This window comes from Trichosurus vulpecula, chromosome 7 (assembly GCF_011100635.1).
Source record: "Trichosurus vulpecula isolate mTriVul1 chromosome 7, mTriVul1.pri, whole genome shotgun sequence".
Taxonomy (NCBI): Eukaryota; Metazoa; Chordata; class Mammalia; order Diprotodontia; family Phalangeridae; genus Trichosurus; species Trichosurus vulpecula.
Window position 1 is genome coordinate 163,161,694 of NC_050579.1, and position 14,773 is coordinate 163,176,466.

Below are 14,773 nucleotides of genomic sequence, written 5' to 3' on the forward strand. Positions count from 1 at the left end.
AAGCTACAGCTTCTATAGTCTCCAGCTGCCAGAACCTGAGGCCCCATCACACAAAACCAATAACCAGACCCTTAGCCCCAAGCACAAGAAGCATGGGTCAGTGCCCCTTGTGCGCCAGAAGCAGGGATCAACTTTAAAAGCCAAGCACAATGAGCAAGAAGCAACATAGAAAATCAAAGACCATAGATTTTTATGCAGACAGGGAAGGTCAAAGCACAAATTCAGAAGAGGACAACATTGTCACTATTCCCACATCTGAAACCTCAAAGGGGTATATGAACTGGTCTTAAGCTCAAAAGTCTTCTTGGAAGAGCTCAAGAAGGATTTTTAAAGTCAAATAAGAGAGGCAGAAGAATAATTGGGAAAAAAAATGAGAGGTATGCAAGAGAGAGTCAATAGCTTGGAACAGGAAGGACAAAAATTGACTGTGGAAAAGAAGTCCTTAAAAAGTAGAATTGGCCAAATGGAAAAGGAGGTACAAAAGCTAACCGAAGACAACAATTTGTTAAAAATTAGAATTGGGCAAGTGGAAGCTAATGACTATGAGACATCAAGAATCAGTCAAACAAAATCAAAAGGGTAGAAAAATAGAAGAAAATGTAAAATACCTCATTGGAAAAAACAACTGACCTGGAAAATAGATCCAGGAGAGAATTTAAGAATTATTGGTCTACCTGAAAGCCATGATTGAAAAAAAAGGGCTAGGACAGCATTTTCCAAGAAATCATCAAGGAAAGAAATAAAATCTGTTCATGGCAAGTCAGGTTGGAGAATAAACTTTCAGAACTAGGATTATTTTCATTTCAGGTTTTCCTCTCTGCCCAGAAACCACCAGTAAATAACTAGTAGCAAATGATTCTTCCTGCTAGAGACTGGACTTAATAAAACTTTTGGTGTTATATATAGCATGTTGTAGGGAAAGTAGCACATGTGATAGCTGGCATCTGATGTGTTTACCTGTGAAGAGATAGACTGATTCCATTTCTGTGCCAGGGGAATAAGTAGCCCATTTGCAGTATTGAGAATGCATTGATGGCTGTAAGTTACCCACAATTCTAAGTATTTCAGAAAAGCCATAACCAGTGGTGTGTGGTAACACTTGCTGACTTGGGGTGTGTGATATTTCTCTTAAAACAGAATATCAAGTGTTTTGTTCCTTCAAAAGAAGGAATAAATGAAGGGAGATCGGGTGAGTGGTTTTTTTGTGCCCAAGGAATATGCATTCCTTGGAGGGATAAGAATCAATCAAAAGATAATTGCTGCGAATATTCATTCAGAGTTGAGTGATTCATACTTTTTGTTAGAAAATATAAAGTTGATAAAATATAGCTACATATTTTATCACCATTGGTCATATATTATTATTTTTATTGGTGCCAAAACACACCTAAATAATGAATTGAGTCACCAAACATTATTTTTCAATATAAGCATCCATTTTATAATGAATTATTAATTTTTAAAAAGACTTCTTTGAGCAACAGGCAATTAGCTTGTGCTTAGCTGAGGTTTTTCATTATATCATTTACTTTGTAAATTGCATTCATATGATAGAACTGTAATCAGTTTATGTGAATTTATACCATTGTGGACAGATTTTGCCTTTTGAACTGAGGAAACATGTTTTATATTGTTACTGATTTTTTTTTTACCACATTAACATTTTTATTCCTTTGTCGCATTCTTAATTACAGGCAGAATATGTCCAGCTTGTTACTGAGCTCCGAATGACAAGAGCCATTCAGCCTCAGATCAATGCTTTCTTACAGGGCTTCCACATGTTCATTCCACCTTCCCTTATACAACTTTTTGATGAATATGAACTGGTAAGTGGAAAGTACCTGGTCTTTTAATTACTGACAAGACTTCACTTCTGGTTTTATGTTATTATTCAGAAATTAGATTTGGACATTTGGATACGGGTGTATGTATGTGTGTATACACACATACATACACAACACACACACACACACACACACACACACATATATGTATATATTGTGCTTGTACGACACAGGTCAAGTTGGAGTATGAACCATTAATGCAGTTGTAGGACTATTACTGTCTTAGCTTCTTCCTCTTTCCTCTAATCATTCAAGGAGGTTGGGATAGTTTGGTTGTGTTTAAAAACTGCTTAGATTCTTCTTTCTTTTAACAATTGGTAGATTACCAACTTGGAGTTGTGAAATTTAGTGTACATAAATATTAAATCACATGAGGTTCAAAAAAGTCAACTTTAGAAGTACATGATACAGAAGTTTTGGCTACACAGCAGCTTAATATTTACCTAGGAGTTTTAATGAATTTCAGGTTTACTATTAGTCCACAGTATAGTATAACTGCTAAGAAATGTAATGCAGTCTTGGGTTGCATTAAATAAGATGACGTTTCCAGGCCTAGGGAGGCAATAATAACTTTGTATTTTGTCTTGATGTGGAGTATTTTGCTTTATTTTGGGTATCCCATTTTAGTAAGCTTTAAAAGGTATCCAGAAGACAGCTAGGATGATGAATGATTTTGGCCATATGATGATCAGTTGAAGGAACTAGAGACATTTAATCTAGAAAAGTCTGGTTCTGCTTGACCTCATTTGGCAGAATTAGGAGCAATTGATGGAAATTTCAGAGTTGCACACTCACCCTTCATGGAAAGAAAATCTTCCTAACAGAGCTGTCCAAAAATGGAATGGGCTACTTTGGGAGCTGGTAGATTCCCCCTTACTAGAGGTGCTCAGGAAAAAGACTGATCGACCACTTATCAGCCAAGACATAGAAGTACGTTAGGCCTCTGTGGTTCCTTCTCATTATGTGATCTTGCCTTACTCCTCAGTTTTTCTGTGTTTTTCTTCCAAGGCATGTAGATCATAAACTCTGCAAAGTTACGTACCATGCCTAATTATCCCCCGTAGCACCATTCTTCCAAATATAAACTTCCCACAAGTATACTTTCTCTTGTCACCTTATTAATGTATTATAATACATATATTCCACTGTATGTATGTACTATAAACCATTCTCTTACATATCAGGCTTTTAGTGTAAGAGTCTTTAAGAAATCAGTTTTGTTTTAGAATGAATTAATTTTATAATAATGTAATAGAAAGCAAAAAAACTATCTGTTAAAGAAAAATATGCTCTGCAATATAGGCACGTGACTGCCAGAAATGATTTTTATTAAATTTAGATTATTCTAAATCTAAGCTTTTTTTTTTTTCAATTTAGAAATGTCCACACTGACGGATTCCTCATACCCTTGGATATCTCTCCAATTTAAGTGCTCTATATCACTGCACTACCTAGCTGCCCTTATATCTTTTAGTGAAAGAGGAGAAACTAATTTCTTTTTCTTCCTCTTCTGGAATATGTACACGACTGCATGTTTGAGAAATAGGTATTGGCACTCTAGGACAATCAAGTCTCTATAGCACTCTCTGAACTCTATGACACTGTTTAGGGTGGAGAATCTACCTCTTAGTTATTGTTAAAAGTTAAAAAAAAAAGCCTTAGGAATGAAACAGTTTAAGAGGAGTCAATGTATAAAATATATCCCAAGTGATATTCTCAAAATCACATATTTTGCTTTTCTGTTACAGTTCAAACTGAATTGTAAACAAATATAAGAGGAACAGTGCTGAAGTGGCACATGTGGCTACACAGATACAACAAATTTTTCAGTATTCTGGGAAAGAAGACTCAATTTGGAGTCAGAGAATCTGGTTTTAAATCTGTAGTTCAGCCACTTACTGCATATGTGACCTTAGTCGTGTTACCTTACTTTTTCTGTGCCACATTTTCTGCATAATGAGAGAATTGTATTAAGATGACCTCTGAAATCCCTCTAAATCTAAATCTCTGATCTGAAATCTCCAATCCTATGATTCCTTTTCTTTAAAAGGTAGTAAACAAAAAAGAAATATTACCAAGAGTTCAGAGATAGTAAGTTTTTCTTTGTATTCACTAGGTAACTCCTCTCCCCGCAGATGGTTGGAATCTGTTGACTCAACCAGAATTGTCTAGGTTTTTCTGTCTTCTTCGTTTTTAGAGTAGTTCCCTATTGCTGACAGGGTTTCTTAAGTTTTTATAGAGTAATCTATAATGAAAATATGAAGGCACCAAAAATTATAATCCAATATACTGTTACTCATATTGTCATAAATATATATTGTTTCTGTGTATATTTTAGTGAAATGATAAAAATGTAGAGCAACCTGTTAAATATTGATATGCATAAAAGATTCTGTCCAAATTTTTTTTGGGGTGGGGCTAGGAATCTTAATTTATTTAATATTTTTAGTTTTCAGCATTGATTTTCACAAGAGGTTGAATTACAAATTTTCTCCACATTTCTACCCTCTCCCCCACTCCAAGATGGCATATATTCTGATTGCCCTGTCCCCCAGTCAGCCCTCCCTTCTGTCACCCCACTCCCCCCCATCCCCTTTTCCTTTACTTTCTTGTAGGGCAAGATAGATGTTTATGCCCCATTGCCTGTATATCTTATTTCCTAGTTGCATGCAAAAACTTTTTTTTGAACATCTTCTTTTAAAACTTTGAGTTCCAAATTCTCTCCCCTCTTCCCTCCCCACCCACCCTCCCTAAGAAGTCAAGCAGTTTAACATAGGCCACATGCATATCATTATGTAACACCCTTCCACAATACTCATGTTGTGAAAGACTAACTATATTTTGCTTCTTCCTATCCTGTCCCCCTTTATTCAGTTTTCTCCCTTGACCCTGTCCCTTTTCAGAAGTGTTTGTTTTTGATTACCTCCTCCCCCTTCTGCCCTCCCTTTTATTGTCCCTGCCTTTTTTATCTCCTTCCTTCTTCTTTCCTGTGGGGTAAGATACCCAATTGAGTGTGTATGGTATTCCCTCCTCAGGTCAAATCCAATGAGAGCAAGATTCACCCATTCCCCCTTACCTGCCCCCTCTTCCCTCCCAACAGAACTTCTTTTTCTGGCCACTTTTATGCGAGATAATTTACCCCATTCTATCTTTCCCTTTCTCCCACTCTCAATATATTCCTCTCTCGTTCCTTAATTTGATTTAATTTTTTTAGATATCATCCCTTCATATTCACCTCACCCTGTGCCCTCTGTCTCTCTATATATATATATTCCCTTCAGCTACCCTAATATTGAGGTCTCATGAATTATACACATCATCTTTCCATGTAGGAATGTAAACAAAGCAGTTCAACTTTAGTAAGTCCCTTATCATTTCTCTTTCTTGTTTACCTTTTCATGCTTCTCTTGATTCTTGTGTTTGAAAGTCAAATTTTCTATTCAGCTCTGGTCTTTTCACTGAGAAAGCTTGAAAGTCCTCTATTTTATTGAAACTCCATATTTTGCCTTGGAGCATGATACTCAGTTTTGCTGGGTAGGTGATTCTTGGTTTTAATCCTAGTTCCATTGACCTCTGGAATATCATATTCTAAGCCCTTTGATCCCTTAATGTGGAAGCTGCTAGATCTTGGGTTATTCTGATTGTGTTTCCACAATACTCAAATTGTTTCATTCTGGCTGCTTGCAGTATTTTCTCCTTGATCTGGGAGCTCTGGAATTTGGCGACAATATTCCCTAAGAGTTTTATTTTTGAGATCTTTTTGAGGAGGCGATCAGTGGATTCTTTCAATTTCTATTTTACCCTCTGGTTCTAGAATATCAGGGCAGTTCTCCTTGATAATTTCTTGAAAGATGATATCTAGGCTCTTTTTTTTTGATCATGACTTTCAGGTAGTCCAATAATTTTAAAATTCTCTCTCCTGGATCTATTTTCCAGGTCAGTGGTTTTTCCAATGAGATATTTCACATTGTCTTCCATTTTTCATTCCTTTGTTTCTGTTTGATAATATCTTGATTTCTCATCAAGTCCCTAGCTTCCACTTGCTCCAATCTAATTTTTAAGGTAATGTTTTCTTCAGTGGTCTTTTGGACCTCCTTTTCCATTTGGCTAATTCTGCTTTTCAAGTCATTCTTCTCCTCATTGCCTTTTTGGAGCTCTTTTGCCATTTGAATTAGTCTATTTTTTTTTTAATTAGTCTATTTTTTAAGGTGTTGTTTTCTTCAGTATTTTTTTGGGGTCTCCTTCAGCAAGTCATTGACTTGTTTTTCATGGTTTTCTTGCATTATTCTCATTTCTCTTCCCAGTTTTTCCTCTTCTTCTCTAACTTGCTTTTCCAAATCCTTTTTGAGCTCTTCCATGGCCTGAGACCAGTTCATGTTTTTCTTGGAGGCTTTTGATGTAGGCTCTTTGACTTTATTGACTGCTTCTGGCTGTCTGTTTTGGTCTTCTTTGTCACCAAAGAAAGATTCCAAAGTCTGAGTCTGAATCTGAGTATGTTTTCACTGCCTGGCCATGTTCCCAGCCAACTACTTGACCCTTGAGTTTTTTGTCAGGGTATGACTGCTTGTAGGGTAGAGAGTGCTTTGTTCCAAGCTTGAGGGTCTGTGCTGTTGTTTTCAGAGCTGTTTCTTACAGCAAGCTCTGCCACACCAGCACTTCTCCTCCGCCAAGAACCGCAGCAGGCTCTGTACACTCGCCCAGATCTGCCACTTAATTCCTCCCACCAGGTGGGCTTGGGGCAGGAAGCAACTGCAGCTGTAGTTCTGTAGCTGCACCACCTCCGCTGCCGCTGGGGCGGTGGCTGAAAGGTGAACTCCTTTCACTCTGTCCCTTCACTCTGTCCCCCGGCAGCTTTTCCCACTAACCTTCTCTATTGTTTTTGGTGTTTGTGGGTTGAGAAGTCTGGTAACTGCCACAGCTCACTGATTCAGGGCGCTAGGGCCTTTTCAGCCTGGCCTCCGGTCTAGTTGGTCTGGATGTTGGGCTCTGCTCCGCTCCACTCTCAGCTCCGTGGGCGATAGACCATACCCAGTGACCATCCAGGCTGTCCTGGGCTGGAGCCCTGCTTCTCTCTGCTATTTTGTGTGTTCTGCAGTTCCAGAATTTGTTCAGAGACATTTTTTAATAGTTGTTTGGAGGGTCCTGGGGGAGAGCCCTAGGCAAGTCCCTGCTTTTCAGCTGCCATCTTGACTCCGCCCCCCGGGCTAGATTTTGTCCACATTTAAGAGTTGCATTGTTTGATCTCCTAAAAGCCATTAAGAATTTCAATTTTATATGATAAATTTCTGAAAGTAAATTTATTATTTAAATGTAATCTTTTTTTCCTTCTCAAGATTAATCAGGCTTTTTTTCTTCCCCCAAGGAGTTACTGCTTTCTGGTATGCCAGAAATTGATGTGAGTGATTGGATAAAAAATACAGAATATACAAGCGGCTATGAAAGAGATGATCCAGTTGTTCAGGTAAAATCTCTTTAAGTGATTGGAGTAAAACTGAACTTTGCATTTTAATTCTATAAGCTTTTCAGCATTACTATATCAAAACCTGTACTGATTAATCAGAGTAAAATATTTCCCAAATTCTTCTTATAGAAATACCATATGAGGAACTTAGAATAATTTAAAAAATCCCTTTTCATGCATATTTTCTATTACATGAAATATGGATGAAATATCTTTTCTTCTGTTAGTGGTTCTGGGAAGTTGTGGAAAGCATAACTCAAGAAGAAAGAGTGCTTCTGTTGCAGTTTGTTACTGGCAGGTAAGAAATATTTTTGTAATTATGTATTTGATTTTGGGAAGAATTTTATTTTTATTAATATTGTAATAAATTAGAGATAAATTACTCAGGAAGAGCTGGTTCGTGTGGGGCAGCAAGGGTTCCCCAGTAATATAGCTCCAGGCCTGGAGTCATGAAGAAATGAGTTCAAAGAATTAGCTTGCTGTATGACCCTGAGTTAGTTACTTTAACCTATTTGCCTCAGTTTCCTCATCGTTAAAATGGGGGTAATAATAGCATCTACTTCTCCGATTGTTGTGAGAATCAGAAGGGATGACATTTATAAAGCACTTAATGCAGTGCTTGCCGTATAGCAGGCTTTACGTAAATGTTTGTTGTTATATTCAGTACTCTGAGTTTCTGACACACTTACCTCTTTTCTATCATTTTAATGTATTACACAAAGATAAACAGTGCCGATAAACAAGGTTCTCAACAAGCATATTTTATGCTGGAAAAACTCGTAATCTGACAAACTAGACAGTATTATTTGTATTTGTAGTATTGCTGTGTTGTTGGTTTGGGTTAACAGAAAGAATATCCAATTTGCAGTGGAAGCTCTTCATGTACTTTGACACTACTGTTTTGCTTTTGTCATTGTATTCCCAGCACCCAGCAGAATCCTTATAGCAGGTATTCGATAAATGCTTATCAATCACCGAACTTTTCCATAATCATGCTAAGAATTATTAATAAAATAGTTTTAGTTGCCATCTAACTTTAAAAAAATACATATGCATTTGGAACTAGCCAAATATTAGCTATTGTTTACTGGGCTCAAGTTCAGATTCCCTTGCTTAGACAATACTGTGCTTTTTTAACCTTAGGAAAAGGCTAGAAAAGCTAGAAAAAGACTATTAGGCCTTTCCAGATATTCAGCACTCTAGCCAAGATGGATTGTTCGCTTTCGCCTTAACTTTTTTGCATCTCCTTTCTTTGCCACGCCCCATACTTTGCCACCTCCTTGATGTTCCCTAAATCTGGAAGGCTCTTCTTCCCCTCCATCTGTTAAATTCCAACTCATTGTTTTAAGCTCAACTCAAATGTTACCTCTACTCCAGATATATTCTTGACCTGTTATTGACCTACTCACCCCCACCTTAGAACTTGTATGGAACTTTCTAGAACTTTGCACCTCTTGGACCTATGTATTATCTAAAGTTTTTATTTAACATAGCAGTGTACTTTGAGTACCCAGTGTAGGTACTTGGTTGAATTTATTGTTATTGAATATTAAAAATCTAACTACTGGTCTTCAGCTATGTAAATTAGTATTTTAAAAATACCATATCTTTAATGTTAGTCCAATTTTCATTATGACAATTTGAACATTCCACCTGATCACCTTTCAGTTTTTTAAGAATTATGTCATTTTATTTTTTCTCAATTACATGTAAAAACAATTTTTAAAAATCATTTTTATTTAAAGTTTTGAGTTCCAAATTCTATCCTTCCTTCCTTCTCTTCTCTCCTCCCTCCCTTCCCTGAGACAGTAAGCAATCAGACATATACATGTGCAGTTATGTAAAAATTTCCATATTAGTTCTTTAATACAGGACACCAAACTTACTCCATAGTAAGACATAGTTGTCTAGAAATGCCAAAGAAGGCCAGGAGTTTTATAGGAAAGAGTAGAGTCTGGGGTGTATGGTCAGTTTTCCTCTGCTAATGTAGGCACTCAGGGAAACCTTTAAAAAAAATGCTCAAAGAGGGATTTGTAAATGTATGGAAATGATCCTTGTTGGATCTTCTCTAGAGGGTGAGAGGAAAGGCAAGCGATAATTTATTAACAAATACACATTCATCTGCTTTCTGAAGACTTCAGTGAAACTGTGATCTTGTTGATTTGGTTAGAGCTGTATGTAGGCCCCACCTTCGTGCCTGTGACGTTTGTATCCATGTTGTCCCATAAGTCCTCTGAACATACTCTACTTAATGTACTGCAGTCCTTATTCCAGGTCTTTTAATTTTCTGTGAGTACTTGTCCACTTGTTATTCCTTTCTTTCCATATGTTTCTGACCCATTTGTGTTCCCTGGATCTATGTTTTGCAACACTTCCTGAATGCAAGTCATCACTGATAAAGTGTTGTTTCTTACTTAGACCTGTCATGCAGCTTTAATAGAAAGGTCTCTGAAGGCACTGAGGGTATTCTCGACAAAAACATGAGAGAAGGCATGCTTTTATAGAAAATTTTCTGTAGCAGGGTACTTTTTACAGCACAAGATGGGCTGAAAGGTTTGAAAATACCCACCTGCTCTTTTGTATAGTGCTTTAAAAACACATTTGACTTAATTGAGGAGTGCTGAACTTGGAATTAGAAAACCTGTGTTTAAATATGTACTACCTTGTGACCTTGGGCAGATCATTTCACCTCACTGGGCCTCAGTTTTTCTCGCCTGTAAGATTAGGGGGTTGCAGTAGATAATCTTGACGGGTCCTTCTAGCTCTTGTGTCTATAATTCTAGAGCAAAATGCATTTTTTTTATTTGAACAAAGGGTTTTCCATGTATATATTAACATTGTGGAACATGTAGAAAAAAGTAATCAGAAGATTCCTGAATATAGTTATAGTTATCAAACAAGATATAAAATAGAGTATTCCCTTTTGTCTTAGAAGATATCCTGAGAAGAGTCCAAACAGAATTCTTTATTGACACAAAAGATTCTCCATATGCTGCTATTCACATATTTTTGTTGTTCCTCAGTTGTATCTAACTCTTCATGACCCCGAGGCAAACCAGGGTTAAGTGACTTGCCCAGTGTCACACAGCTAGTAAGCATTTGAGGGCTACATTTGAACTCGGGTCTTCCTGACTCCAGACCTGACACTCTACTCACTGTGCCCCCTACATTGGAATGATTGCATCATCTTAGAGTGCTACCAAGGCTATTCAGTGAAATCCTTAGTATTGCAAAAGTAATTGGTCTTAACATCCATAAGAAAGGGAATAAAAAAGACATTGTCTAGATTTTTGACATGCATCTGGATAGGCAGCCTGATAAGTTAGTCATTCTTGGACAAGTATTGTAAAACTGGACCCAAAATTGAATAGAAGAGAGTTTGTTCAGTGCCTTCAATGGTATTCAACTGCTGGCTGCCATAAAAACCCATTTCTAACACCAGTATTCTATTGGCAGTGTTTTATAGCTGCAGATCATGGAACATGATCTCAAAAGAATCACAATTTACCAGTAATTCTGAATATGGAAAGATGTGTGGTGATATAACTGATAGCTAATTGTTCATGACAGGTATAAATCAAGGTAGTCTGGTCGTGTATTTAAAAAAAAAAGACTTTCCAAACGAATTCCATGAGTTGTCTGTGTGGCATTGTAGGAACACACAGATAACAGTCATACAGGATGAGAATGTGTGTAAGGGTTGTGATATATACTGGTGAAGGGAATTCAGACACCATCTGAATGTCAGTTTCTTTATAGTCTAGATAAAGTATGTCTTCAGTGCAGCTTTAAAAAATTAAATACTTCCACTGCATACCGTAAAATTACTTAAATGGAGCTAGTAAAACAAATATTTCTCATTAATCATGATTAAATAAATGAAAAAAAATGTTGCTTTTAAAATGTAATATTTTACTATTCTTAGTTAAATCAGGATAGTGGGGTAGAAACAGTTGTATCACAGTCATTGAAGTTAAGTACCCTGAGAAATTCTGATCTTCCCTGTTTATATGATGAAGTTTTAATTTTCTTGAAGCTGTTATTTTGCAACACAACTAACATTCAAAGAATGATTCTGTCCTCTCCATCTTCCTTGCTTTTTGGAGCGCTTTCATGTAAGCTTTTTGATAAGCAAATATCCCTGGGCATTTTTACACAATTGAATGTGGGCTTTTAAAATGGAACTGTTGGTGAGTTCAGAAGACAAAAAGCTGATAATAGTTAGATGGAATTGAATCATTTTTACCTTCCTGAGTTTATGCTGTATATCCATCCATACCTCTTCCATGGCAGAGTGTTTTATTTGATAAGAGACTGTACAGATCATTTTGCTTTGGTACCATATTTGACTTTTAGAGTTAAAAAACAGCAAGAAAGTGTGCCATAAAGTCTCCAGTTTCCCTCATGGTTCTTATAAAAGGGAATGCCCACTGCCCATATATAGGCCCTGTGGATCAGGTATCTTTATATAGTAGTGTCTATATATGGTAGAGAATGTTCAAAATGATTTGTGATTTTGTTGATTCGAATATTCTCTCTGTTGATGCACATTCTAACCTATCCATACCTAGTGCCTAACTGTTGACTCTTTTGTCCATCATCCTATAAGTTTTGCCACAAGGGTCTGTTCCATTCAACATAGTGGTGGCCTTCATCACTTTTTCCTGGAAACAAAAAAGAGTAATAATGAAAAACATTGTATAATGTAGATTTTAAAAGTTACTCCTAAAATTTCTGCTTAATAACATACTGTTTTTTAGTTCCAGGGTCCCACATGGTGGCTTTGCTAATATAATGGGTGGAAGTGGATTGCAAAATTTTACAATAGCTGCTGTGCCCTACACGCCAAATCTGCTACCGACATCAAGTACATGGTATGTTAAACAGCCTCAGAATGCTTTGCAAACTTAAAGCACTATATTCATATGAATTACTATCATTATTTAAATGTATTCATCTTTCATTATGTGGTGCCTTGGGACTGATATCCTTGGAGATTTGAAGACTTGGGTTAGAACTCAACCCTGACACTAGCTGTGTTACTCTAGGCAAGTTGCTGAACCTCTCAGTGCTTTGGCAGTTCTCCAAGATTATAAATTTCATAGTAGATGCAATTCTGCACTAATAAAGGGATTTTCCATGTTGAGAGTTCTCTCCCTCCCTGTACCAGTGAAAATAATGGTTTGGTTCCAAAAAAGGGCCAACTTTCATTTTGTCATTTTTTAAAATAATTTTTTTTTAATATTCGAGGTATGATTTGTGTTAGTACATTGAAAGGAAAACTTGGCCACTGAATTATGTACTTTATTCAGGCTTTTTGAAAGAATTGAGAGGTTGTGGGCAATAGAGTATAGAGAGCAGACCTTCCAAATGAGGAAGACGTGTTCAAATCTTGCTTCTCTAAACACCGGGCAATCCTCTAAAACTGAGTTGTAGAGAAGGTGCTGCCTTGGGTTGGTAAAGGGAGTTTCCTTTATCAGTGAATTCACAGGTTATGTTTTGATCCCAAACAAGTGTTCCTCTGTACAGTTATGGTAGGAGGAGTGTTGGGATGAACCACTCCCTGATATGTAATAGCATGGAATACATTCACTCACCAAGGGTCACTGTGACACTTAATTTGCAGAGATTCTTAAAACTAAGTTGTTCTGTTGCTTTTTAATTTAAACCAAAAAGAACTTACTCTCCTACAATCCATCTGAATGCTAAGGGGTACTGCAATGCAGCAGTGAAGCTTTGTTTTCTTCATAAATACATCTTCAGGGTTTTCCAATTTGAATGCAAATTTGAAAGGACAGTTTCATGTTAATTATCTAGTACTGTTTTCAGTGCCAGGAAAAAAATCTGAAATTTCATATTTAATAGAGGTGTGAGTGTTTTTTGTTTTTTTTCTTTTTAAGCATCAACATGCTCAAGTTACCTGAATACCCAAGTAAGGAAATCCTTAAGGACAGGCTGCTTGTGGCATTACACTGTGGAAGCTATGGTTACACGATGGCATAATGAAGTCTAGAAAACTCATCTGACTACTGAGGCGTGATTCAGAGTGGCAGAAGTCATTTAGGAAACCATCAACAGAGAAGCAGCCTAAATTCAGCCCAGGGGCAGGGCTGATGTTTAAAATTCCTAAAGGATCCTTTTTTTCTCCCTCCTTTCTTTCATTGTATGTTTGTTGAATTTTGTGATACAATTACAGAAGATTTTAAATTGCCATAGATTTCATTTGTAAATATATCTACATGTATACACACATACATGTATATAGTTTTGTATTTGAAATAGCTCCTTTCCTTATTCATGTTGCCTTAATCTGCACCAAATATGTTAAGTCTCAGCTCTATTGTACATTCCACTTCTGCCATTTAACTGTTAGGCTTCAGAGGATGGTTTGTTTTGTTTTTGTTTGTTTGTTTTTTTTTTTTCCATTTTTGCCCTCAACTTGAATCATATATAGACTCTCTCAGTCTTGTATATTTTGTTGCATGCAAAGTGCCATTTATTTTTTTGAGAAAAAACAGTATATAAAATTGGTTGAATTTGATTGTGTATAAAGCCACAAATAAGTATTTTCTCACGTTGTATCTATATTGCAATGATGTTTTTTAAAGCTTTTTAATATTTTAATATATGAAGTTAAGACCAATGTCATTGATAAATAGGTGATGAAATGACATCTAATTTACATATTAAAGTTTACATTATATTGGACTAATTATTTGTATCTCAATTGGTAAATTTGCTTCTTGTATATATCATTTATATGCATGCATATATATATGTGTGTGTGTGTATATATATATATATGCTCTCAAATTTCTTATACCTAGATTTAGTTTTCAATTGTATTTGAGGTAAAATTTAAATGTTATATTTTATCATAATTCTTTTAACCAGTCAGTTTTGTTTTTACTCGTGAGTTCTGAGGACATGCCTATAGAATGAATTAGCCTGGCATATATCATTTTAAATGTGTTTTTATTTTTGCATAAAGTATCTTTTTAAATCAACATGCTCAGTATATTTATTTTACTACTTACGACAAAATTAAAATATATAACATTGTTTACAAAATACATTTTTAAATGCCTTGATCTGTTTGATTTTAGAAAACAGATCTGAATAGACTTAATGCATTTCAAGAAAAAAAATTAAAGAGGATTGTGACAGAATCTGTCTTTGTGCAGGGTTTAACAAAAGAAATGTTCTAGTGTTGTTTAGATATTTATCCTTTATTTCTGGAAGTTAGTAACAATAATATTCCATGGCTTTTAGAGTACTGTTGCTTATACTTAAAAGAACTTTCAAATGTTAGAGGAATGATTTACATGTAAATTATGCCACCTACGAAGTAATGAAATATTTGTTGATGACTGTCTTTGCAATATTCTTTAAATATTACTGGAAAAAGATAAAATGCTGAGATAAGATGAGTTAGAAACCTTCCCAAATTTTAGTTACCTGGAATTAT

At 36.0% G+C, this 14,773-nt stretch overlaps 1 protein-coding gene across 4 annotated transcripts in view; it reads left to right on the plus strand.

The window, feature by feature from the left end:
- The window catches only part of HACE1 (HECT domain and ankyrin repeat containing E3 ubiquitin protein ligase 1), a 92,950-nt gene extending 78,638 nt beyond the window's left edge, over positions 1-14,312 (plus strand). For all 4 annotated transcript variants that reach the window (XM_036767917.1, XM_036767918.1, XM_036767916.1 and 1 more), the window contains 5 exons: positions 1,695-1,826; positions 7,207-7,305; positions 7,533-7,603; positions 12,066-12,179; positions 13,206-14,312. In XM_036767917.1, the coding sequence (XP_036623812.1) occupies positions 1,695-1,826; positions 7,207-7,305; positions 7,533-7,603; positions 12,066-12,179; positions 13,206-13,308 (519 nt within the window). In that variant the 3' untranslated portion in view covers positions 13,309-14,312. The remainder of the gene's footprint in view (positions 1-1,694; positions 1,827-7,206; positions 7,306-7,532; positions 7,604-12,065; positions 12,180-13,205) is intronic.
- Positions 14,313-14,773: the final 461 nt, after the last annotated feature.